The following is a 27,241-nucleotide window of genomic DNA, read 5'->3' as shown; positions in this document are numbered from 1 at the left end:
AGTTAAGGGCCCAATCCTATCCAATTTTCCAACTCTGGTGTAGTCACAATGCAGGTCCATGGTAAGAAAACACATGTTCCCATACCCTGAGAAGACCCCAGTGACTGCCCCTCCACCACAGGATGCAGCACACACCCCACTGGCACAACTGCACCGGCAGTGGAAAATTGGATAGGATTGGACCCTTAGTTAAAATCCAGGCACGAGGATTGAAAGTAGGTACACATACTTGAAGGTGTGCAAAAAGATGAATAGGCAGGGTCCTGAATAGTCTGCCCAGTATGATCCCAAATAGCCATAATTAGTTTGATTCTGAGTGTGACGTAAAATATGACCACAAAACAGTCTGCATGTGGTAAGGGAGAAGCCATGGAAAACTCCAAGATCCATTCCTAGAAAATGTGTAACATTTGGAAAGAATTGGATGTCACTGGGCTTTTGCAAAGTGCCTTTCATTTGCCACTGAGTAACTCTAGTCATGAATCCTGTGAGTGCAACTAGGAGGAAAGGTTCCTGTAGCAAGATTTTCAGCCCCACATCTCTTGTTTTAAAAATTAAGTTCTGTTGCTGATTGCCTCTAAAAGAAATTGTGGTAATATGTTTAAATTATTCCTCTTATTTATAGTCTTTTCAATTTTTCCCATGTACTATACAATAAAAATCATGCAGTAACTTTAATAACAATTTCAGTAATAAAAAACGATAAACACAATAAAGCATCTAACAACTAATAGGAGAGGGTGATAAACATATGCAGTTAGAAACATCAGTTTAAAATATGATATAGTGGGAGAGTTTTTACTACATTTCTCTTTTTGCAGTTAAAAATCTAAACTATTTAAAATATTTCTAGGCCAAGTTTCAGTCCTATTAAAAGGACCAGCAAGGCAGCTTACCATGTATTATAGTTCAAATACTGGAATAATTAAAAAAAACCAAACAACCAAATGATCTAAAAAGGGGGAGCAGACAAAAACTAATGATCAAATAAGCGACAAAATCTAAAAGAAGTAAAGGCTAATAGAGTCAGCAAAGTCTTAACTGCTTACTCAGACTATCTTAAATTTTAATTATTGATTCTGCTGGAGGCTTATATTTGAGGAAACATTTTCTGTCATATCCCTTCTGTAGGATGCTTAGGGTTAGAATTAGCTCATCAGATTTGGACCGGCAACAGACTGGAAGCAGGTGCTTTTCCAAGGTTGGTGTAGTATTCTCTGTGCATGACCTCAGACAACAAATGGGCTGTCATATTCTGGACCAGCTGAAGCTTGTGAGTCATAGCTTTTTACTTATTATACACATGCTGTAAGAGTAAAATTTTTGTCTTTGTTGCCAAATAGGTATATTTTTACCTCTGAAGACAATGTTGGGGCCAAAATATGATGATCAAGTTGCTGAAGAGTGTCGTTTTCACCCCAGCATGTTATCCAACTATTTGAAGAGTCTTAAGGTAAAGGGAAGTACCAAAGAAGTTAATTCTTTAGCGTATAAGCAAAGGAAATATTTTATTATTGGGAATTATGGACCCAATGCTATCCAAACTTTTAGCACCGGTGCTGTCGTAATGCAGCCCCAAGATAAGGGAACAAATGTTCCCTTACCTTGAGGAGTCCTCTGTGACTGTCTACCACAGGATGCAGTGCATGCCCTATTGGCACAGCTGCCCTGACACTGGAAAATTGGGCCCTATGTTCTCAGAAATGTGTAGCTAAGGTATCTGTTGGCTCTTCAGAATTACTGCTGGTAGAGGACCCACAAATGGGTGGCTCAATTAACACCTTATTGCGTTTCTTCTGATGGAGCATAGTTATTAACTGTATAAACACTGTCAATAGAGACTTGCAGCAGCACAGGTTAGAATAGTTCCATCACCTCCAGTGTACTTCTGCAGTTAATCTGTAATATGAAGACAGATACGATTTTAAATATTAACATTAACTTTACATGAAATGACTATACTTGCTGATACTTTATACTGTACCTGTTAACAAACAAATCACATGGATCAAAAGCTCTTAGAAGTATATTGATTACTGATTACTAGTCAGCAGTAACCAACACAGAACACAAGAAGTCAACAATGTTAAACTGCCACTCGACTCAAAATGAGCAGTAACTGTAGCAGACGAAGTAGTTGTACTGTTGCTTGCATTTCTGAAACCTATGCGTGTGCTTTCGTAAAGGGGCAGAGACAGCTGACTATTGTTTAGGCTCCTGTATTCCCATCTTTCTTCCTGTCCTTTCCACATAAACACTTTCGTGGGTTCTCATTGCTCTGGCTGAGTGCTGATGATCTGCAAGTAGTGCATTCAGTAGGGCAGTCCTCATTCTGACTGTTCTGGTCCAGACATACCTGCAGGATTGGCATGGGAGGTGAAATAGCAGTGACAACACTAATGAGGACCTTTGGCTTGCCAGTTACTGCTGTTCATCAGGGTAATGTGTGGAAGCATCTTTTGTATATTGTAGGCTCACAGCTGTGCAGGTCTTAGTGGCTCTTGCAGGTCAACATAAATGTTTTGTTGCACAAACATTTTTGGTTGACTGAATGAACAAAATGTATGCCCTATCATTCCTTTTTGTAACTGGTCAAATGGTTAATCTAATTGTATGGCTATTACAGTTAGGTTTTCTCTTTGACCCAGTTTAGATGTAACACTAAACCATGGTCTAGCACTGTGTGAATGAGCCTAAGAGAACTGTGGGCTCGTGTTCCCCTCTCTTCCAAGCAACAGAAGGAGCGTGAAAGCTTTCACTTTGAGAACAAACCATAGTTCCATCTTTCTGCAGTTTGATATCCTGTTTTGTTTTAACTCTTATTAATTAACAAACTCTAGTTTTCTGAGTCTGAGCAGAAGTTTTCACTCTTCTCTTGTGTGAGAAAGGAGGAAAGTGGAAGTGTGCAAGCCTGGGGCTCTCTTATGGCTGTAATCCTGTGTTCACGTACCAGGGAGTAAGTCCCATTGAACGCAATGAAGCATACTTCTGAGTAGACAGGTTTAAGATTGTGCTGTTAGATTTGTTCATTCAGCACTAAATTATCACTTAGGATATGTCTGAACTGGGCCTTTGATATACACCTTGTGAGGTTGTCAGCTTAGCTGCATATTAGTAAATACTTGGTTTGGGAAATCTATAGTACTATATCCAGTCACTAAATGTCTGCTAAGCGGAAGTGTGTAGGTTTTGAGTACCCAGGTACTTTCCTAAATAATGTGTAGAAGTTTACTGGGAAGTGTGGTATGTCAGTATGTCACTTAATGCAGCACATGACTAAATATGCCATTGAAAGGAGATCACAAAATCTCCTCAGTGGGCCCTCTTTACCTGTGGGCTTGGCATCTGTGGATTTCAGCCTGCAACTGGAGGGCCTCAGAACACTTCCTGGATGTAACTGGAAGGCATTTAATAAGAGAGTGGTAGGAGGGGCAATACAATTCTGGCTACGTTCTTGCTGAAGAATTGGCCCTAAGAAGTGTGTGTTTTTAACTTTGCTTCTATCATTTTCAGGTTAAGATGGGTTTGTTGATAGACTTGACCAACACCACCAGGTTCTATGACAGGAATGATATAGAGAAAGATGGCATCACATATATAAAACTTCAGTGTAAAGGGTAAGCTGATGGAACTCATGAGTACCTTTATTTTTCACAGAAACATTTTTTATTTGTATAACTTCTTCTTTTTCATTTGTCAGTCATGGCGAGTGCCCCACACCTGAAAACACAGAAACTTTCATTCGTGTATGTGAAAATTTTAATAACAAGAACCCAACAGAGCTTATAGGTATGTATATTGAATCTTTCTGTTTTGACCCACAGATCTTTGAGCCTTCTGCCCTATATATCCAAACTTCATCCTTTCTGGTTGGGTGTACATGCGTCCACTGGTAGTAGTGTTGGAATTTGCAGCAAAATTACAAATTATTTCATATTATCAGTATTATGCTCTAATGCAGCACTTCTCAAACTTCCAGAGAGCTTGAGATCGGCTATAAGTGCATGCGGGGGAGTGGGGAAGGTGGCAGGGGAAAGGCAGCAACGTGATCTCCAGGATAATGTCGCTAAGGGGGGCACAGGGGCTGACATGTACTTACCAGTTCTTGCAGCAGTCTTCTGGAAGTGTGGAGAGCCCTGTGTGACCCTCCAAAGGGCTCCTGAGCTTTAGAAATTGAAAGTGACATGATTGCGCCCTCGGGAGGCTGCTGCAGGGACTAGTAAGTACATGCCACTCCCTGCGCCCCCCTTTGTGACGCGATCCTGGGAATCACATCGCTGCCTTCCCCTCGTCCCTTAAGGGAGCAGAGTCCAGGGCCTTCAGGCTGGGGCATCATGATGTCCCAATTTGAGAATAATAATAATAACTTTATTTTTACCCTGCCTTTTTCCCCAAAGGGACTCAAGGCGGCTTACAACAAGTTAAAAACAAATTAAAAACATAATTTAAAAACAGATAAAAACATATTAACAACATATCATAAAAACAGTAGTCAGATAAAAAGTAGTCAGGTAAAAAGAGCATAGAGCAGCAAATCATAAAAGAATCAGGCCTGTAACCAAGTATTTAAAAAATATTAAAAGATGTTGAAGAGATGTTAAAAAGGCCGAGAACTCAGAAGGCTTGTTTGAACAGAAGGGTCTTCAGGCCTCGCCGAAAAGTTTCAAGAGAGGGAGCCATTCTTAAGTCAAGGGGAAGGGAATTCCGTAGCGTTGGTGCCACTACTGAGCAGAACCACTGCTCTGATGTATCTCAACTATTTGTCTAAGGCATAAGGTACTCCTGTCAGTATCGCAGAATAGTAGCATGAAATGGAATCAAGGTGCAAAATAGGGTGGAATCTCAGTTTTTACATATTTAGCCTTGTACTATGCATTGGAGAAATTCACTAAGTTGTGTTTTGCCTGGCATTCACAAATAAATTTAAAACAAGGACATCAGTCCAGGATGGAAATTTGTAACTAAAAATATCAGTTTGGTGGGCAAGAAGCAGATTTTGGCTAACTTTCAGTTACTCCAAGTCTTGGGTTTGGTTGCACATCATTTTAGGCAACTTTCCCCCCCTCCCTCATTTCATTATCTTGGGGTATGGCAGGAACATTATTTCATGGAAAAATGTATTGACTTGATGCAGGCATAATGCTGCTAGATGTGTCATTAGAAGAATGTCTTGAAGAATTGTGAAACAACTTTCTTTCCTTTCACCCATGAATTCCCCTTTTCGTTTCAGTTACAGAGTTAATTATGGTACAGTGTTACATGTGCATTGGTGTTTTGTTAACTGTGATTAACTTCAAGTCACAGATTGCAGTAAGTAGATTTGTGCGCTGTGATTTTGAGCTAACCATGTTTAGTGGAAGTGCCAGTGTAGATTTAACATTGCATCAGAGTTAGTTCCAAAAATGAACTAGTGAATGACAAGGCTGTCACTTAACCATGGCTAGGAGATTGAACACCATTGTGTCTGCCTTGGGCTGATGTGTTAATTTGTGGTACATGAATATGTTTGGTAGTGCTTTCCATTACAGCTCCCAAAAGCTGCTTCCAGAGGTTGCTGTTTTAATGTGTCACTACAATAATCAGTCATACAGTGTATTTCTCTATACATTCATGTAATCTGTGAAAATTTTGCTTGAAGAAAGCAGACAGAACATTACTGTTTTAATTGTCTATTACAGCCATTTTCAACCTTTTTTCAGCTCACAGCATACTGACCAGACACTAAAAGTGTCAAGGCACGCTACCAGTTTTTTTACTTACATTAAATTACTACATTATAATTAATTTTTAATTAATATAATTAAATCATTACATGACAAAGAAATTCACAAGAAACTTGGAGAGGGAAGTGTATGTGGTTTCTGGAAACGAGGAAAAATGTTTTGAAGTAGGCTGATCAAATTGTTAGCGAAGTGTTATGCTAGAAAGTGATGGCAAAGAGAGGTCAGATTGAGCACATAGTAGACAAATGTGGGGTGAGGGGCAGTGAGGCGACATGATTGAAACAAGTGTAGAATTTAATGGGGTGGGGAAGAGAGAGAGAATGTGAAGCAAGTGATTCTGAACCTTTGGAAGGTGGAGATGAGTGAGGGAAGGGACAGTAAGAGAGGTGTTCTGTGATTATGAGATTTGGGAGGGGGGAAATGTACCTGTGGGAGGGAGTGGGTTGGGGGAGAAGAGGAGAGAGAAATGCCAATTGCTTGCTCGTGTATTTGAGAATAAAAAAGTGCAACCAAAAGCCCAATCCTAGATAGTCTACTCAGAAGTGAGCCCATTATAGTCAATGCGACTTACTCCCAGGTAATTGTGGATAGGATTGTGGCCCAAAGCTCTAAAAGACAAGAAGTGCCTTGTTGATTAACGCAATGCAGGGTGGTTCGCTTTAGGAAGTTGCAGACAAACTGTGACAAGGAAAAGGGACTTTCAAGGACCCTTTTCAACCAACCAGTACTTTGGTTGGTAGCAGACTCTCTCGTTTCATACCTGCTTGCCTGCTTCTGGCTCTCTCATTCTCACTCACTCCATGGCTCCCGCCTGGAGCGCCGCCAGGCTTCTCTGGCTGCCCATTCAACATGCAGGGCAAGCAACAACCGCCTTAGTGCCCATGCATGTCTACTCAGAAGTAAGCCCCATAATCGTCAACGGGGCTTACTCCCATGTAAGTGAGGATAGGATTGCAGCCTTAGTCTTGCTCAGCAGCAGGAGCAAGCGACTGCAGGAGATGCAAAAGCAGCCACGACCAGCCCCTTTACAAGCTACTCCTTTTTGTTCTCCTGCTACGTGAGGCTTAAAGCAGCTTCTTCCCCCACATGCACGGCTGCTGCCTATCTCCTCTGGTCCCGTGGCGGCACACCTGTGTGCTGCAGCACAGCAGTTGAAAATTGCTGGTCTTTTATACACCTACATTCCTCTGAGGTGTATCCTAAGTGTTTGAATGAAGGTACACTGTAGCCCAAGCCCCTTCTGTGAATAGAACATTTGGGATACAATCTTTTGAAACTGAATTATTGATCAAGTATTTTTGATACCCTTGATCAATTATTAATGCTGTTGATCAGATATTAATTCTGTTATTACTAAGATCTTGATTTTATTGTAGATAGCGTTTGGAGAATTCTGAGGTGTTTTCACTCTATATTCAGTGTTGAAGTTTGTGGACCACAAAGGAGGGGGGAGGGGGGTGCTTTTACTTAACTGTAGGCTTAGGCAAGCAGCAGGAGTTTCAGGGAGCCTTGCGCAGCCCTCTACAGTGCTCCTTGGGGCTTGCAATGTTCAAAAATAATGAACGTAAGTCACTTCTGGTTTGCTAGTTTTCTTTGTAACATTCCAAGCCTCATGGAACCCTGGGAGGGCTGCACAGGGCTCCCCGCACTTCCTGCTGTTTGCTCAAGCCCACAGTAAGTAAAAGCACCCTCCTTGCCTCCCTTTAGCGACACGATCCTGGGATTGTATCTCTGCTCTCGCCCCGCCCCCCCCCCCCGCCACAAAGACTTACTTTGGGAGTAAATTTCCCAAAAAGTTCAAGAACCACTGTTCTATCCTATGGGTTTTGAAAATATGGCCCGAGGGCCACATTTGCCCACCAGCACATTTTGACCAGCCCCCTGATTCCAGTCGCATTATAGTTATAGATGGGCCTCCCCACTCCTTCCTGCCTACGCACCCCAATGCACCTTTTTCTTCTTACTGGATGAAGTGACTAGGGTTGTTCTTTTACAGCAAGAGCAAGTAGCCTCTTAGCTGCAAATTCTGCTAGTATTTTTTTTTATTGTGCACATTCTTAGAGTTGTATACAACTGAGATTTATGCAACTCTTATACGTATATGGATTTATGCAACTCTTGTGTATTTTAAAACCATGCAGCTGAACGTTCACTTGTTCACATCTCCTTTCATTTTTCACCCTGTTTCTCTGATGGAAACCTTTGTATTTTTGTCAGCAGAAGTAGAACTGACCCCAACTGTGCTACAGGTAGCTTCTCAAAAATTGGTATTTGCTGTCTTGATATACTTCTTTTATATTTTACTCATTTTAGTCAGTAAAACCTCATTTTAGTCAGAAAAAAATCAAACAGTATACAGAAATAGAATAAATAAAAATAGAATAACATGAAAAACAATTAAAATAGAGATGAAACAATACAGATTTAGTAGGGTACCAAGTTCCTGTGTAAGAAGCCTTCTGGCATGAAAATTTTTTTACTTGAGACCAGAAGGAAACCTCCTTGGCTTGACCTTCTTGGGCTGTCAATTCCATATGTGGGGTTCTACTATTGAAACTGACTTTGGTGCCCACGAAATGAATTTCTGTCAGTAATGAACCAGAGAGCAGACCTTGGCAGTAGATATTAAAGTTTGGGCATGCTCTTATGGGGGAAGCTGATAGTTGTGATAATTTTAGAACAACAGCAACAAAAGTTGCCCACTATTAGCTCTCAGGAAAGTGTGAGGTAAAAGTCTAAATGGGGGGGGGGGGGAGAAATCATTGTGTCCTTAGGAGTCTTTCTGCAGGAGAACGGAAATCATAGGATATAGCACACTAATGAGGGATGCAAACATCATCACGCTGTACAAGAACAAAGGTGACAGGGGTGACTGCACAACTACTGCGGCATCTCTCTCCTTAGTGTTGTAGGAAAGCTGTTTGCCTGAGTTGCACTAAAGAGGCTCCAGGTACTTGCAGAGAGCGTCTATTCAGAATCGCAGTGCGGATTCTGAGCCAGCAGGTCCACCACCGATATGGTATTCTCCCTTAGACAGCTGCAGGAGGAATGCAGAGAATGACGGCAGCCACTCTTTATAGCCTTCATAAATCTCACAAAGGCTTTTGACCTGGTCAGTAGGGACGGCCTCTTCAAGATTCTCCCCAAGATCGGATGTCCACCCAGGCTTCTCAGCATCATCAGGTCTTTCCACAAGGACATGAAGGACACTGTTGTCTTCGATGGCTCCACATCAGACCCCTTTGACATCTGAAGCGGAGTGAAGCAGTGCTGTATTCTTGCGCCAACCTTGTTTGGGATTTTCTTTTCTGTCCTGCTGAAGCAGGCCTTTGGAACTGCAACAGAATGCATCTATCTCCGGACCAGATCAGACGGAAAGCTCTTCAGCCTCTCCAGACTGAGAGCAAAGTCCAAAGTCCAGCTGAAATGTCCGCGTGACTTCCTCTTTGCTGACGATGCAGCTGTTACTACCCACTCTGCCAAAGATCTCCAGTAGCTCATGATTCGTTTTAGCAAGGCCTACCAAGATTTTGGACTGATGATCAGCCTTGAAAACACAGGTCATGGTTCAGGATGTGGACTCACCTCCCTGCATTACAATCTCTGCACATGAACTGGAGGTTGTCCATGACTTTGTGTACCTTGGCTCAGCTATCTCCGACACTCTTTCTCTGGATACCGAGCTAAACAGACGTATCGGTAAAGCAGCTACCACATTTTCCAGACTCACAGAGTCTGGTCCAACAAGAAGCTGATGGAACATACCAAGATCCAGGTCTACAGAGCTTGCGTCTTGAGTACACTTCTGTACTGCAGTGAGTCATGGATGCTTTGCTCACAACAGGAGAGGAAACTGAACGCTTTCCACATGCGCTACCTCCGATGCATCCTCGGCATCACCTGGCAGGACAAAGTTCCAAACAACACAGTCCTGGAAAGAGCTGGAATCCCCAGCGTGTATGCACTGCTGAAACAGAGACGTCTGCGTTGGCTCGGTCATGTTGTGAGAATGGATGATGGCTGGATCCCAAAGGATCTCCTCTATGGAGAACTTGTGCAGGGAAAGCGCCCTACGGGTAGACCACAGCTGCGATACAAGGACATCTGCAAGAGGGATCTGAAAGCCTTAGGAATGGACCTCAACAGGTGGGAAACCCTGGCTTCTGAGCGGCCTGCTTGGAGGCAGGCTGTGCAGCATGGCCTCTTCCAGTTTGAAGAGACATCTTGGCCAACAGACTGAGGCAAAGAGACAAAGAAGGAAGGCCCATAGCCAGGGAGACAGACCAGGGACAGACTGCACTTGCTCCCGGTGTGGAAGGGATTGTCACTCCCGAATCAGCCTCTTCAGCCACACTAGATGCTTTGCCAGAACCACCATTCAGAGTGCGATACCATAGTCTTTCGAGACTGAAGGTTGCCAACTAAGAAGCACACTAAAATGGAAAAGTACATTGAAAAGCACATTGAAAGTATTCTTTTTTCCTTACAGGGTGTGGAAATCAGACAAGTATGTATGTAGTTAACACAAGGCAGTTTAGTTTTTTCCTGAACAGGGCTACAGCATCGATTATGTTCCAGTCATCAGGAAATATCCCATTTAGCTCTATTGCTGATGCTTTTTTGTTGTGGTAGTTCCTTCTAATTTTCTTGAGCAGTGATTATCTGGATTGCTGACTTGAGTGCTTGTAAAATTTTCCCTTGGTATCTGACGTGTGAGTTGTCTGCCTTCATTGTTATTTGATCCACTACTCTTTATGTTCAGGATCTTCTGTATGAAAAATAGTTACAAAATATTCATGAAGCATTGAGCCATCCCAAGATGTCTTTAAACTTTCCCTTTTTTGGGGTTTATTTTGTAACATACTTTTCACTTACCCCATCTGTTTAAAAGATCTCTTTTTTGTATTTTGAGCAACATTTCATTCTATCTGATAGCAACATCTAATTTATTCCTGTAGTTCTCCTTCTTGCAGGCTTTTGTTTTATCTTTGTTTGTTTTCCTATTGTCGTACACTTGGGTCTCACTCCCAGGGTTTGGGGTGCTCAGAGTTGTTGGTTCTTAACCCTAGAGCCCTCAAGATCCCTATTCGGTAGTACTGCCACCACCCTGTAAGAGCCAGTGCCTCAGTCCAGGGAAACCGAGACCCTCTAGGCTTAACTATATCCCTTGTAGGCACTGAGCACTTTCTTTACTTAAAGTCTCAGTCTTCAAGTTTTTAGTCCACAATGAGGATTTTTGGTAGCTTGCTGAACGGCTAGGCAGGATTCTGAACCTTTGTCCCCAACAGACAATGAACCAACATGGTAAAAAGATTTTCTACTTTATTAAATACATAGGGTTACAAAAGGTTACAAAAGGCAGCAAATGCTAGAGGCATAAAAACTTCTAGGAAACATAACAGCATAAAACAACAAAGCTAACTTGCTAACTCTGTTATTCTCTAACCCTCACCTGGGTCAGCTTCTTTTGTAGATCCTCAGGCCAGTTACCTATGGCCACATGGTCCTGGTGGGGCAGGATGTGCACCCACCACCTCTCTCACCAAGAGACAAGGAACAAAGACCCGGTCCTCCGGAAGTGGGCTGGAAGCTCGCCCTCTCCTCTTCCCTCCCCCTGGAGATCTGCAGCTGCATTCCATCCTTGATGGGCGTCTTTCTGGCTGCTTAGGTCAGGGGTCGGCAACCTTAAACATTCAAAGAGCCATTTGGACCGGTTTTCTGGAGAAAAGAAAACCTCGGGAGCCACAAAACCCTTTTGACATCTAAAATGAAGATAACACTGCGTATATAGTTTTTTTACCTTTATGCTATGTATAAAAAAACTATAGTGTGTTGCATTTTTGAAATGAACTGCTACAGAGAAAACAATATGTAACATATTTTAATATTACAAGATCACCATAATCTTAAATTTAGAATTACATATAAAAAACGAAAGAGCTAAAATAAAATACATTTAAATTAAATACTAATTTATTTTCCCAGGGCCTGCCCTAGCCAATTTGGTGCTATAGGCAAGACTTGGGCTGGTGCCCTCCCTAGCAGAAAATCCTGACCAACAGTAAATAGTCATCTTTGTGTCTTTTCCACAGTAATGTAAAAGAGGTACAATGAAATACAAAATCTAATGACTAGTATTTTCAATACAATAAAGAGATTTATAGTTATTACTCCCCCTTGTATGTCCCAATTTATAATGCACTCCCCTCTTGTATATGCAACTTTTATAATGTGCTCCCCTCTTACAGGTCCCATTTTTATAATGTAGCCCCTTCTTGTAGCTCCCTTGTAGGTGCTGGGTCACCTTCCCTATGAGGAAAGGCTACGGCGTTTGGGCCTCTTCAGCCTAGAAAAGAGGCGCCTGAGGGGGTACATGATTGAGACATACAAAATTATGCAGGGGATGGACAGAGTGGATAGAGAGATGCTCTTTACAATCTCACATAACACCAGAACCAGGGGACATCCTCTGCCTGTCTCCTCAGAAGTCAGCCCCAGTAGAGGGAACGGGGCTTCCTCCCAGGGAAGTGTGAACAGGCTCCTCTGCCTGTCTCCTCAGAAGTCAGCCCCAGTAGAGTGAACGGGCTTTCTCCCAGGGAAGTGTGGACAGGAATGCAGCTCACCTCGCTCCTTCCTGCCCATTGCTTCAGCAGCGCTGCGTCTCCCGCGCTTCTCTGACCAGCCTCGCCTCTTCCGTTCAGCCCCCTGCCCGCTGTAGGGCGAAGGAAGGAAGAGCGCAGGGAAGAGGTGCCCGGCTGCCCCCCCCGCACCTGCTCGCAGTGGGGCGCCTGTGGGCGCCTGCTCGCAGTGGGGCGCGGAGAGCAGGTCCAGGAGAGCGCCGCTGCCCCTGCCTGCCTGCCTGCCAAGGAAGGAGCTGCTGTGTGTGTGGGGGGGCGCTTTGCAGGGAAGGAGCTGCAGCTTTGCAGGGAGGAGCGGCGCCCCGCACTCAGCAGCAGCCAGCGCCCGCAGCACATAGCGCCGGAGTGAGGCACCCTCGGGGCTGGGCTGGCTGGACGGAGGCCAAGGAGAAGGCGCCCCGCTTCTAGCCCCCACTGGGGAGCTGCATCAGAGGACTGAAAGAGCCGCATGCGGCTCTGAAAACACAGGTTGCCGACCCCAGGCGCTACATAATCACCTTCCATTGATTTGTAAATCCTAGCAGCTAGGAAATGCAAGCCACTTCTGTGTTACTGTTTTAGCTTGGTTCAGGCCTTGCAATGCTACTAGGCCTGAACTGTACATATTCATGACACCTATAGGCTCTCAATTTTCCCTGATTTTTTTTTTTGTCTTAAACTTATTTGTTTGGGGTTGAAGCTTTCTGTGCAATCTTTTCTTATGGAATATAGCTGAGCGATACTCAGGTGACCTAAAAGAAAAACTCTCTATAGGATTCAAGGTTGCACTTCAGTCCTCCACATTAGATAGCTCCCTTAGCTATAGAAAAAAAATGCTCTTTACAAGCTCAAATACTTCTGCTTTATTTCTGGATGTTGTTGCCCAAATGAATTTCTCATACTGAATCATATCATTTGATCTAAGGTGATTCCTAGTTTTTTTTTTGTCAAGTCCTCATTACTGGCATTCCTTCCCTGTAATCATTATCTTGGTTCGCTTGCTCAGTACTCTCTAGCCACTTAATGCAGAAACAGTGTGGTGGTGTATTTACTTCTGTCTGCTTCAAATCATGTTGTGGTTTGGATTATTTCATTCATGTAAGTAACTGTTTAGAGTGATGTGAATAGCTCGGCTTACCACTGTCATTTTCCACTTTCGCTCTCTCTGTCTCTCTGTCCCTGGTCCCTGGGCCTTCACTTTTGTATTGTTGTTGGCTATTGACTTCTTTTTAATGTTGCAAGAGAGACAGTGCCATGCATTAGGCCTCAAGAGGATGACTCTGTATTTGGCAGCTGTGCTGTGGAAGCTTTACAGACATCTCTTTATCTTCTATTGTTAAAAAAAAATAATCAGTAGGCCTATAACAATAGGGAAGAGAGAGACAGAGTACTATGTGTGTTGTGCTGGATCCCGCATGGCTCTGATTATCTTCTGTTCTATATAGGTAGCGGTTCTTTTAAGAAAGAGAGGGGTTTCTGCATGGTCCACAGTGTCAGTATGATAAACATTGAATTGATATATAGAGTTCGTATTTGTTGCCCTTTACTGTGACAGGAACAATTTGCTGCTCAGATGCTTTCCCCAGGGGAGCAGAAATTGGCAGTGTGGCTAGATTTTGTAGATTAATTGGGGGGGGGGGTTTGATCAGAACATCTCTTGTTTGCAGAATTGGCTCTCTGAGGGCCTGTCTATAAGATTACTTTTTTTGGTGCATTAAAAGCATATTTGTGTTAAATTTGTCATGGACTGTTAGCATGCCTTGCTATAAGGGTTCTTTTAAGAAAGAGAGGTGATATCTTTCTTATTATTATAAGAAAGTTTTCCCTGGGGGCTGGGGATAAGAATAGGCCCTCAGTTTGACTGTACTTGTTGTAAGAGGCGACTAAACAGCCACCGGGTAGATGGGACTCGATAGCCTGGAAAGGCAGCTCATCTGAGAGAAGGAAAACTCTCATCCCAAACCTCCACTGCCTTTTGGCTACATCCAGTTATGGAAAAGGCTTCAAGAGTCAACCTCGAGGCAAAATCCGGAGCTGGAGTCCCTGAGGCAGTTCATGGCTGAACACAATCACGTTCTGGCAACTCCTGCGATGCCGCTGGAACCAACCGTATTGGCTTCTGCCTTTCCATTGGACCATTCCAGCGACCTGGAGAGGGGGGATTTGCTGCATGGGTAACAGCCTATCCTCCATATCTACTTTACCCAGGCTTCGCGCACTGGAGAGGACACTCTGTTCCAGAACGTCTTCCGAGACTGAAGGATGCCAACAATACAACATAAGAAAGTATTATAAGAAAGTGATATCTCAGTTTGTGAGTAGGTAAAATGCTGTATTTTTGTACATGGGACAGTGTGTTCTGGGCAGTTAATTGCAGAGTGGAACATGGTTCCAGAAGTGAGACACATAAGTAGCAATTTCATTGTGAATCACTTGAGTCTGTTTAGGTTAGACACTCCCTAGCTGCACGACTCATGTGAGGACACACTTCTAGAAGAACAACAAAATGGTTGTTTGCTCCCTTGGAGTGCAAACCACTTAATGTGCTTATATCCATTATTTATGACTTGAATATTGTAATATTGTTGCTAAAATGCACTGCACAATAGCTAACTGCCGTGGGACACCCTTGGGGCACCCTTCCCATGGTTGTGCAGAAAGACCTTTATTACTGGATAGCGATCAGCTTTAGGGTTTGGTAAGCTCATAAAGGACTCTAATATAGTCCATAACAGAGATGTGCTTTAAATGTCATTTTTAGTGTTGGTCTATTAACTTTTGATGATTGGATACAGGGAATGCTTCACACTTCTAATTTAATGTGGCATAAATCAATTCATGTTTTGAGGCTCTTCACCAGGTTGGCATTTAAGTTAATTTAACCATATTGTCAGTTGTTAAAATGTGTTCGCACTCTTCTCTCAAATATTAGCATATTTACAGCTTCACATCAAGTATGTTTTCTGTCAGGATTGCTAAAAGAAAAGCAGGTGTTATTTCTGTGTAAGTATGCAGGCATCATAAAGAAGTGCAAGACTTGTAAATGCCAGCTGGCCTTTCTTCCATTTACTTTATGGATAACCATATTCTGTAGATTCTTCTTTCTGAAGTGAATTACATGAACAAGTCAGGATTTACCTGAAGTAGTCAAGTGTTTTATAGAGAGAAAATGTTTCCATAGAAGTGGAAAAACCTCCGTGAGCTGGATTCATACGAGTATATTTGCATTAAAGGCATGAAATTGGTTAAGATGCAGTTTGACTTGAAAAAAGAGAAATAGTTATTGGAGAAGTGAACATGATTGGAAAGTGTGAAGGACAGCAGTTCTGAACAAAATTACTTGCCTTAGTTTTCATTGACAATAATTATGTCCAATGCTAATGGGTGTGTCAATATCTGACAATTTAGACTTCAGATTAAACAGAAATGTGAGCAGGCCATCCCTGCCATGTCTTCGCAAACATTGTGTGTTTTGAAACATTTATGTTGGCCACTGGATGGAGCTATTGTCATAGGAGTAAGGGATTTAAGATGTTTCATTTTTGTTTTTTTAACACTGCGGAAAGACTTATTTAAACAATAAAAGTAATACCTGCAGAATCTTCTAGCCGTATTTGCTAATCTGTGACCCTTGTTTAAATTTAAAAAGTACAGCGTAATCTTAAATACAAGCTTAAATTTTTAGCTATGGTTGAAGAGTTTTAAGTTAAGCAGCCCAATTCCTGCATGATAATGTAGTGGCGCTGGTGCTGCATTCGGAAATATCGGCTGCTGGAGGTCTCCTGAAGGTAAGGGGACATTTATCCCCTTGCCCCCGGATAAGCCCCAGGAGCCACAATGGGTCAACTTGGACCCGCACCAGTGATATTACTGGGGCAAGTCCGAGTTGATTCATGCAGGTGGATTGGGCCCAGGAAGGAGAACAGGATATGGTGTATGCTGGCACTACTGATCCTGCTCCCCTCCCAGGCCTGATCTGCACATCCTCTGATGCAACCCTCCCCCATGCCGTTTCACTACCTCTGCCTCTGTGTTGGACTTGTCTGCTCTGGTGAGTATTCCTGTGACTGCTGGAGGCAGTAGGAAGGCTGTGGCCTATCAGTCAGCGTGCTGGCTATAAACACTGTAGCAAATTGCTTTATAGTGGTTTTATGACAGTGTGCAACGGCAGAACACGTGTTGTGCCAGCATGTCTTTTGCAAGAGGCTTGCTGCATCGGAATGAAGGCCTCTTCTATCTAGTTCACTGTCCTGCTTCCAACAACGCTCAGCAAGGTTATGGCATGAAGCCCGCAAGCGCAGTATGAAGGCAGCAAACGTCAGCAGCTGCTCTTTGGAGGTATTCTGCCTTGGAATGTGGAGGTTCTGTGTAGCTGTTGAATTGATCTCTCCTCCTTGAACCCACTTTTAAAGCTCTGTTAAGTCAGTGACCATTGCCATGTTGTGTAGTGGTGAATTTTGTAATTTAATCATGTATTGGATGAGGAGTTTTTCTTTGTTTTTTCTAGTCCCGAAGTCCTACTAAATGAAGTATCGAGGCACACATTTGTTTGCAAATAAAGGAACACAACTCTGTCTTTCCAGATTTTAGTCACTAAAAATAGCTCTCTTCATTGTTTCTACAAATGCTTCTCATGGAACAGTTGGGTATTTATATTTGTGGACCAGTAGTTGACAGTGTACTGTTTTTTTGTGGAAGTCTTTCAGTGTGAATATTAGAAGTTAGATATATCGGGAAATTCTGTTATAGGAATGGGTGTCAGTTTGTTATATTCCTTTTTATTCTCCTAATGTGCAAAGCTCTCTCCACCCCAACCCCCCAATCTGTATTCATCATGTTTGTGCTTCAAAATAATTTTGGGGGACAAAAACTGACTGATGGGAGTATTGCTTAAAACTTTTTGCTGTTGTTCAACATATTTTCTCTTCACCATAGTAGTCTGCAGATCATGGGGCTGCTATAACTCTTCATGCTTCTGCATTATGGTGGGGCAGGGAAGAGAGGCATGAAGGACAATAAGAAAGGTGACTGGGTACAATCTGATGGTGTCAAGGTGTATTGTGCCATGGCAGAATGTGAATACGCTGGATTAAGGGAGCACCTTGAGGATCCTAGGGAAATGTCCTGTACCACAGTAGGAACGGAGTTGTGTCTTTCTTTCTGTTAGTGGCTCTGGTGAGAAGAAAAGATTAGCAGCTTCCCAAAAATAGGACGTGGTGGTAGAGTATGCTAGAAGCATTTCTTGGAGAAACTGCTTTCAACATTAATATTTGGTTTCTCTTCTGCCTTCAACCTCCTGCTGGAAGTAAAAGATAAGAAAATGAGATAGTCAGGGAAGCATTTAGCTTTCCCAACTCAATACATGCTCTGACTTTCTGCTAACACAGAGTTGCTGTTCCAAATATATTACTGGGGGAGAGAAGTATATGTGACAGTGGTTGAAGATGGTGGTTGAAGATAACCCACTGTAAGGGAGAACATGTTTGAGAACTGGCTAATATCAACAAAAACAATCAATTTTAAGGATTAACGATAATTTATTTTGTTTTCTAGGCGTCCACTGTACACATGGTTTCAATCGTACTGGTTTTCTTATCTGTGCCTTTCTGGTTGAGAAAATGGATTGGAGGTAATTTGATACCCTTATTTTTGTGTATATGGTGGGGGAAATGTTATTAACCACACATTAATGGCTGTAAATGTCGGCATTGTTTTATAAGTGGACTGTATGCATTTAGATATGGCTTAATCTAAGATTTTAGTTTTTGAAGTGCCTGCTCTTTTAGTGGGAGCGCTGATCCTAGTATCCAAGACTACATGGCATAGTTCTGACAGTATTTTTAAAATGATTTTCTTATGCCTGTAACACAATAGCATTGTTGAATTAGTGATTGTTGGGTTTTATTGTTTGAAAGGGAATAGCTGGTTACAGCACACGAAGGCTAATTTTTCCTGCCAGTGGAATTCCTCAGGTGTCTGTCAGTGGCATCCAGCTTTAAGAAGCAGGTTACAAAGCTCTTGTTGATGGGTGATTAGTTGCTACGTGTGAGCCAAATATTTACTCTATGGGGCATAAATCAATGACAGTGAGAGGAAGAGTGCTAGAATGGCATTCAGTGTGCATCTAACAGACTTAAGACCATACTCTTGGAGTTGGTGTGTGTGACTTTAATAGCCAATTTGGTCTGGTTATATGACAGTGCTATATGGCAGTTGCATCAGTTGTGAGTGTTTCAATTTAGGATGCTGTAATTCTTTTTGGCATTGTGTTCTAGAAATGATGTATAGAGTCAAGAATCTCAACAATTTTCAACCTTTTTCATCTCATGGTACACTGAGAAGGAGCTAAAATTGTCAAGCTACACCATCCTTTTTTTGACAATTGACAAGGCACATCATACTGCTGGCCAGAGGCTCACTTTCCCCAATGGCTCTACTAATATATGACCCTCCCTCAAACTCCTGTGGAACACCAAAGTGCCAGAGCACAGTGGTTGAAAATTGCTGGTCTAACTTATGAATCCTTTTTAGTAAAAATTAGAATTGCATTGGTTCAGTTTTTCCTTTTTGTGTAATAAAAAGCACAAGTCAAAGCAAAGAATTCCACAGGACCTTTGACCTTGTCATCTACAATTATGTAAACAGCTGAATTTTGGGTAACTCAAATGGTAGCATCTTTATGGTCCTTGGTGGCTCTTTCCCTCCAGTTCAGTCTAGCACAGGGGTGGGCACACTTTCAACTTTAGAGGTCCTGGACCTTTAACAATTGTGTAGACCAGTGGTTCTCAAACTTTGAGGGAGTTTTACTCCCTCATTAAGTTCTTGTGGGGGAGGGGCTAGGGAAATAACGTGATCCCAGGGGGCAGGAGGTCTGGTCTAGAGGGTAGAGCCTCCGTTAGCCTGAAGATAATATCAGAAGGTCGCCAGTTCGAGGACGCCGGCATTTCCCTAAGAATGGTGAAACCTTGAAGCAGCTGGCAAGCCAAGCTGAGTGATTCCACCTGCTCTTGCTGTGAGAAGAAGCGTCTTGGCTGCCCTCCATGTGAGAGATGGAGCTGCTTTCCAGCCTGCATGGGAGAACTGGAGGTCAGATGTGAGACTAAACCAGGAAGATCCATTCTGAAATGTTGTTGGTTCTTGAAAGAGAGTTGGTTCTTTATAATCTCTATGATTGTAAAAATCCCTTTGAGGGATTTAGAAACGCCTGCCTATGTAAACCACCTTGAATAAAGTCAGAGGAGTAATCTGATGACCAGAAAGGCGGTATATAAATACTTAGTTGTTATTATCATCATCATCATCATCCTCAGGATCGTGCTGCTAAGGCGGGGCGAGGGGGGAGTGCTTGTGGCTTACTTTATGAAGACAGAACTGCACCGGGCCTGCAGGTGGTGCGGGGAGCCCTGCACAGTCCTCTGCAGCACTCCCTGAGGCTTGGAATGTTTAGGAAAAGCGGGCACAAAGCACCTCCTGCAAAACGGAAGTGCTTTGCACCAGCTTTCTCTGAAGGTTTGAAGGGAGCATTCTGCAGAGGGCTGCGCAGGGCTCCCTGCACCCCACTGCAGCCCTGTCTTCATAAAGTAAGTCACAAGCACCCGCTTGCTCCCTCCCACTTTTCGTGACCCACCAGTTTGAGAACCACTGGTGTAGACTCTACTAGACTATAGGGGAGGGAATTTCAGCAGGTGCAGAAATGTCTGCACCTGCTGAAATTCCCTCCCTTATACAATTGTAAAAGTTCCAGGAGCCCTAAAGCTGAAAGTTTGCCCACCCCTGGTCTAGCATGTACTATAGCTGTGATCCATTTCATGTGTAATAAAAATCAATAGATACTTGCTATTTGTGTGAACTTCTGTTCACCATGGACACTCTTTTCTCTCTCCATCTGGCTTGTATGCTTGCAGATAGGGAAAGCTTTTACTTCCACTGCAGTAAACCACAGTTCTCTGTGACATCTGAACTTAGGAACAGTGGATCACCAAACCTCAGTTGGGGAAGAACAAACATGAATTTGAAACAATGCTTTGATCTTGTTTAGTTTTTCCCTAGCTGTAGTTATATCTACAATTTCTCAGTATAATGTGGAACTTTCCCTCTCCTTGTTGATGCAGAAAAAGGAGGGGAGGAGAGACGAGCACGTGAACTCCAAAGGATTTTTTGTGTAGTGGGAAAACATGGTATAGTATTCTGTAGCATCTGAGCTAGTCCTGTATTTATTTGAGTGATGTGTTTAGGCTGTACTTCACAGCATTCTTGGTATCCCCACCTGTAAATGGTATAGTTCCAGGATATGGAAAAAGTTCTTGGTGGCTGCTGAGAAATAGCCAGCCATGTTCCTTAGTTGGAAGTAAATGGTTAGGTGTTCCTCTTAGGAAATAGTGACACACCCCCTCATCCATGATAGGTTGTATGGCAGGGGTCACCCAGGTTCTGTTTCTCCTTCTGTGTATTCTTCTTGCTGACCTAGATCTTGCCTACACTACTGTGCAGTTGCCCCTCATCTTGGGCACAGTTGACTTGCTCAGTTTTCTTGTTTGAATTCAACTATACACGTTTGGCAAACCAGACAGACAAATACAGAAAAACAGTTTAAGTAGTGAAGGCAATTCCACTTATTAAATACATGCCCTGGGGTGAGCCTGAGATTGAAGAATGAAGTTGCTATTGCCTCAGGCAGTCATAGCCCCCCTTTCCCCATGTATAAAAGATTGTACCTATCTTTCTGATGTAAGGTATTTAAGTATATGATGTAAGTATATGTGATTTTTGCGTTACATACAAGCCCTGGAACAACGCCTTGTATTAGACGAGGGTTGACTATTCTGTACTGATTCAAGTACTTAAGGGGACATAGAAGTTGCTACTGCTTCAGTGAACTGTTTTAGCATGTTCTATGCTATTTTTAATTTTCTAGCTTGAATGTTTTAGCCATTGGGTATGTTTGTTATGCCACTGAGAGACCGTTCTTCAGTTATCAGAAAATTGTGCTTGTCCTTGTAAGCGTTATTTAGGCCATGACAAATTTTTAATGTGCCATAATCTGTAGAGGGATAATTGGTAATATCAGCACAAAAAATACTAGGCTGTACCAAGTCTTGTGCGTCTGCTCACTCATTTTAACTCCCTCCTACAGAAAACATGCATACAAACTTGCATGTATGTAGCTAGATGTAATTCAAAAGGGAGGTCTTGCATCAGAATATTAAAAGCTCCAGGTAGTTGAGCTCTTAATTTTGTGCTGTAAATTTTTTCTGATCTCGGATTGCTCATACAGGTGTATTCTACTTGCTTAAAAGGCAATTTTAATGCCTTTTGAGTGGCATCCTGGTAGAACAGTGCAGGTTATCTTGCAGCTTTTCACTATCATGGGTTTTACTAGCTCCTTTGAATTAGGTGGATCAGATGAAGGGAAATGGCTGGGAAATGGCTACAAACAATAACCAACAAATGTCACTTCTACAAGTATCCTGTATAGCGCAATAAAAAATAATGTATAGCCATCGGAAACTGTGTTGGTGCAATTCCTTATTTAATGACTTTGAGGGTAATCCTCATTCTGCCCTCCTAGATCCTAGTTCCTCCTAGTGTTTTGAAGTCTGCCAGTTTATTCTTAATCAGTTTTCTTTGTGCTGTTTAATTTAATAAGCCTTCACCTTGTTTTGTATTTTATTCTGATCAAACACATTAAGATATGAATCTTGCAACCAGGTAATGAATTTTTGGCTTGCCTGAAGTCTGTATATCATGATGTGTGTCTAGCATTGAAGTGTTTTTTTTTGGTGTCTTGTAAGCAATGCAGTTAATGGAGCTCTGTTATTTGGCTCCTGATGATCCAAACTACCTTGGACATAGTGCATTTTTCCCACAGGCCTTTATGTTTCTGTTCTCTTTGATTGATACTTTGTTATCATATGGCTTACTCTGAAGGCTGTATTGTTGAAAGGCTTTATGTAAGGCATTTTTCAGAGTCATATTTTCTGCCTAGAAGACCAGCCCTCCCCTTTCCCTAGTTTTAGATAGTGGTGCTGAACCCCCTAATAAACACTAGCCTGCATTTGATCTCAGGTAGCTAGATATTTCTGAGATTAGTGCTGCAGAGATCTTAAACACCTTTTGTTCAGATATGACTTCTTTTAATCAAGTATTTACCAGTTTTAGATATTCTTCATATATGTTCTCTGGACTGTTCTTGAATGTTTGAAGAAATATCTTGCCAGAGCACTTTCGATAGCACTGGCCAGGGGCTCGTTGTGGTCATTAAATTTTCATATTTGACAACTTCTGTAGGACACAGCCATGGTTTGATAGTGCAGTAGGTTTGAAATATAGTGGACTTAATAGAGGGGGAAAAAAGAGAAATCAGGGGTATTGAGGATTTCCTTAAGGCAATGATACTCAAGCTGGTGGGTCTTAACCCACCAGCCTGTGTAACAGTGCCCGTTTCTGTAGCGGGAGCAGAAGGAAAGCAGCAATGCAATCCACGGGATCGTGCCGGGGGAAGGGAGGCTATTTTTAAACTTACATGCTATTAGAGTTTGTGCTGTGTGGGGAGTTCCATGGAGCGTTCTGCAGGGCTCCCCGCGGCTTGTACAAAGTAAAAGTTGTGATCACGATGAAACTGGACCTTTCACTATTTGCAAGCCATATTTCAAAGCACTCTGCAGGGCTTCTCACCCCCTGGACCCTGACAGCACATGTCTAAAAATAGCCCCAGTTTCCCTGTAGCAGTGTGATCCTGGGAATCATGTCACTACCTTTTCCCCTCTCCCACAAAGACTTATCTTGGGAGATTTACTCCCGGGAAGTATGAGAAACAGTGCTTTAAGACAGAAGTTCTCAAACTTTTTTTTGACCCACAGCTCCCTTGACCTACAGGCCGTGAGCAAGGGAGCAGAAACTGGGCACTGCTCTTAAGAGAAAGGTGCTCTTTACATGCTCAGGGGCATCCTTTCTTGTGGTTATGTGTATATTTGTATGTGTATATAAAACTTTCCCATGGCATGGCATGATGGAAAATGGAGCCTAGGCCTTCTGTGCTCCTCAGAAAATATAAGAAAGGAAGGAAACCTCCCCATTGCACAAGTGACTTATTTGTCTCTGCAGCCCCCCCTTACCTGTGTCTTGCTGTCTCCTGTGCTATCTGCTTCCTGTCAGTGTCACATTGACTGCAGCCCTCCAACCTTCTTCCTGTTAGTGTTGTGCAGTGCTAACAGGAAGTGGGTTGGAGGCTGCAATCAATGTGACATTGACAAGAAGTGGTTCACAAATCTCCCATCACACAAATGACGCATCTGTTTCTGTTTGTGTCTTGCTGTCTCCTGTGCTGTTTGCTTCCTGTCAGTGTCACATTGATTGCAGCCCTCCAACCCGTTTTCTGTTAGCATTGCGTAATGCTAATGAGAAGCCGTTCAAAAAGCGGCAAGAGGATACTGTGGTGTCCTCGATGCTTTTTGTGGTGTGCTGGGACATCACAGTACACACTTTGGGAGCCACTGCCTTAAGCTGCCAGTTGCATGTAAGTGCATCATATTTCAAAAAAGTCACTTTTGTTTTTTAAAGTTAGGCATTGTTTACTGATGAGCAAAATGTTTTCCCTTGAGAATTGTCTGCATATATTTATCCCTTAAGCATGTGAAGAATAGAAACTATAGATGTATAGTGAATACGTAAATGAACTTTACACTTAGTTTAAGGAAAGAGCATCCAGACAGAGTTTTGTAAGTAGCTTTCTGTTCCCTAGAACAGTGTGCTCCATGAGTCTGAATTTCTTCTCTTTGCAAGGCATGATTTCTGTGCCTGAAGCCAGTAACACATAATTAACTATCTTACTTTGTTCTGTGTTTGCAATGAAAATGTGCTCCACCAAGGTACACTGGGTATTTAATCTAGAAGAAAAACCAGTAAAAGTGATTAGGGTTCTTTATTTCTCTTTCCAGTCGTTTTTGATACATCAGTAAGAAATTTAAAAAACAAACCAAAACACTTAAGCAAGATGCAGCTCTGTGAGGAATATTTCCTAAAGTTCCTGGGCCCTTGGTGAATACTACCTAAGAGCCTTGTGAGGTTGATAAGATGTTGCCTGACTCAGTAGTCTGACCATGGGAGTTGCCATGGCTTTAAAATGTTGTATGGTCAGTCACTCTTAGCTGCATCTTCTAGTCAGTGACTCTGCACATTGATTCCAGCAGCAGTCTTGCTGTCTAGAACTAGCCCTCAGTGCCTTAGGTTTCTTGTCACCTCTGCAGATTTCTGAGTACAGCTTGCTGCAGTGGATGGGCAGCTCAGAGAGCTCTGTTCTAACATGTGTCATTTGTGCCTGTGGGCCTGATTGGAAGTGCTCTGTGCCTTTTCTTAGGGTTTGGAGATAGAGCTGTTCTTATCTTACCATATGGTGCATGCCATTGGTTTTTTGTTTTTTGGTTTTTTTTTTGGAAGGGGGGAACTCTTCCACAATATTTCCATTCTTTTTTATTTTGAGTAATCTGTTTTTTAAAAAAAATATTTTCTTACAAAATGTAGTGAAGCTTCTTGTTCACTACATGGTATCAATGATGGTAGATGATAAAGAAAAGTCCTAGTCAAAGTTTACTTTTCATGTGATACAACACATGTTTGGAGGGGGGGCTAAGACACATGCTATGCCTGGGGAGGGATGCTCAATATTCCTGATCCCATGGAGGATGTCTCTGAGCACACTGTCTGTTGCTGGAGATCAGTATCTTATGTGTGTTGTGTCAGGCTTACCAGCTCTGTCTTGCTACCCCCTAGACACATGGACTTTAACATGTAAAGTCAAGGGTTATAAGCATTCTGGGATGATTTCTTCACTTAGTTTGTTTTTTGTTGCAGTATTGAAGCAGCTGTGGCTATTTTTGCCCAAGCAAGGCCACCTGGTATCTATAAAGCTGATTATTTGAAAGAGCTGTTTCGGCGTTACGGTGATGTAGCGGATGCACCAGCACCCCCACCATTACCAGAGTGGTGCTTTGAGGAAGATGACGAAGAGGAAGAAGATGAGGACAACTGCAGACCAGGAACCCAGGAATCGGAAGCCGGATCATCAACATCCTTTTCTGGCAAAAGAAGAAAAGAGCATTTAAAACTGGTAATGTTGTCCCCCCGCCCAAAAGAAGCTTAGTTTGTACTTGAACTTTAACTATGAATTTGTCGCTATTAACAGTGTCAAGTTGAACCAGAGTCTGTAAAGTTTCCATTTTGTGATGCCTTGGAATCCATCTTGTAAGAAAAACCTGTGTCATCCTTGCTAGGAGAAAAGGTGATAAAATCCATAAAAACATTAGTCTTGTCAGACTGCTGTGACCTTTCCAGGCCCTGTTGCCAGGACATAAAACTGACTGTTAGGATGGTATAATGAGAAGCACCTGTGTTGTCTGATTGTTTTGATTTCTGCAAGGCCAAGATGCCTGGACCACTAATTAGAAATTGACTTCAACCATGTTCTTCAGGTTGGGAGGTGATTGAGAGTCGGTTACATCAGACTTTGAGACTCTTCTATGGTTCTAGGCTTCTCATTGGTGAGAACCTTCTAGAAGGCACACAAAAAGTATTTTTTAAAAATCACTGTGTGGGTCCGTTAGTTGCCTCCCATTTTGATAGATTTAGCATGGCAGTTGGCCATGCTAAAGGATGGTGGTTCCATAATTGTGTATATGCTCATAAAATTATGCTCCTGATGTGAGGATACCTAAATGTAGCTAGGAGGGATAGTTTTTGTTGTTTTCTTGTCTTCCTGCTGTATTCCTAAGCCATACACTTTCATTTGCTGTTAACTCCCCCCCTTTCCTTTTAATAAGTTTATGTAATCAACCTCATTGCAGTGTGCTTGCTGGTTCGGAAAATCTTGGTCCAGTCCTTGACAACAGAAGTCACGTTACTGTATTTTTGTAAATGCCAAGGAAGGAAGAATCTTGTCGGCTTGAAATCTTTTGGTCTTACTTAGTAATTAGAACCTGGTAGTTCCTTAGTTTCCCCGGCTGAGGACCTGACAGAAAGGTGTGATGGCAACTCTATTTGGTTGGGTTGATGTTAGTCCACGAGCTTGGTAATTTTGGTCAGTTTCAATCCATACATGGCTGAAGGGTACTGGAGAGCTCAGTTGGAAGGGTGAGCTGTGTCCTCCAGGTCTTTATGAGCCTGATGCATTTATTAAGAGTTGAGTAGAATAATAACCCGTTTTCACTACATTTACTACAGTGTGATCACAGACATGCTGCTAACCTATGGGAAATCCAATGCACAAAAAGATTCAGGAATTCAGCCTTGATGTTGGTGGAGGAGCAGAGTGCAAAATGTTTATGTGGCTGGCACCAGACTTTGAATATGGCCACTTGTTGGATATAACCTCACGAGGTCACCTATATCTGTTTGGATTCCATCAGTAGTGTCGTTGCTGATGGTACAGTCTTTCTTGGAAGTGTTGGGTAAGGGAGTCCATGGCAAATGGAAGTGGAGACATGATATACTCCATTTTGTGTTCAGAGTGGGAAGTGGCCCTCCGAATATCTGTTCCTGCACTGCAGCTTTGCTTTAGTGGTGGCTATTGGTTCGTCTGCTTCTTAGCTTGTTGTTTAGTGTTTTCCTTACACTGCCCTTCACAAGAATTCCAAGCCCAAAAATCTCTCAACTCCATGATAAACCAACAGCATCTTGCCTAGAATAATAGATGCAAAAAAGATCAATCTGCTTAGGATTTAATCTTATTAGTATTAATAAGATTATTGTGGTCTGGTAGAATTTCCTTATTTTGTTTGTCGATTTGTTGGGGGGAGGGTGCTGGAGAGAAGAGTATCATGGATATAAGGATGAACAAGTTCACTAAAACAGTTTTTGTCTTTAAAACTTGAGCTTAAATTGTAGCTCCCACAGAATTGGCATTATAAA

At 42.4% G+C, this 27,241-nt stretch overlaps 1 protein-coding gene across 2 annotated transcripts in view; it reads left to right on the top strand.

Moving 5' to 3' along the window:
* The window catches only part of RNGTT (RNA guanylyltransferase and 5'-phosphatase), a 232,203-nt gene that overhangs the window by 1,075 nt on the left and 203,887 nt on the right, over positions 1 to 27,241 (top strand). For both annotated transcript variants that reach the window (XM_066612600.1, XM_066612605.1), the window contains exons 2-6: positions 1,344 to 1,453; positions 3,514 to 3,617; positions 3,701 to 3,789; positions 17,894 to 17,969; positions 25,190 to 25,445. In XM_066612600.1, coding sequence (XP_066468697.1) covers positions 1,344 to 1,453; positions 3,514 to 3,617; positions 3,701 to 3,789; positions 17,894 to 17,969; positions 25,190 to 25,445 — 635 coding nt within the window. The remainder of the gene's footprint in view (positions 1 to 1,343; positions 1,454 to 3,513; positions 3,618 to 3,700; positions 3,790 to 17,893; positions 17,970 to 25,189; positions 25,446 to 27,241) is intronic.

The sequence above is a fragment of the Tiliqua scincoides genome, chromosome 1, assembly GCF_035046505.1.
Source record: "Tiliqua scincoides isolate rTilSci1 chromosome 1, rTilSci1.hap2, whole genome shotgun sequence".
Taxonomy (NCBI): domain Eukaryota; kingdom Metazoa; phylum Chordata; class Lepidosauria; order Squamata; family Scincidae; genus Tiliqua; species Tiliqua scincoides.
This window is presented reverse-complemented; position numbering and strand designations above follow the sequence as displayed.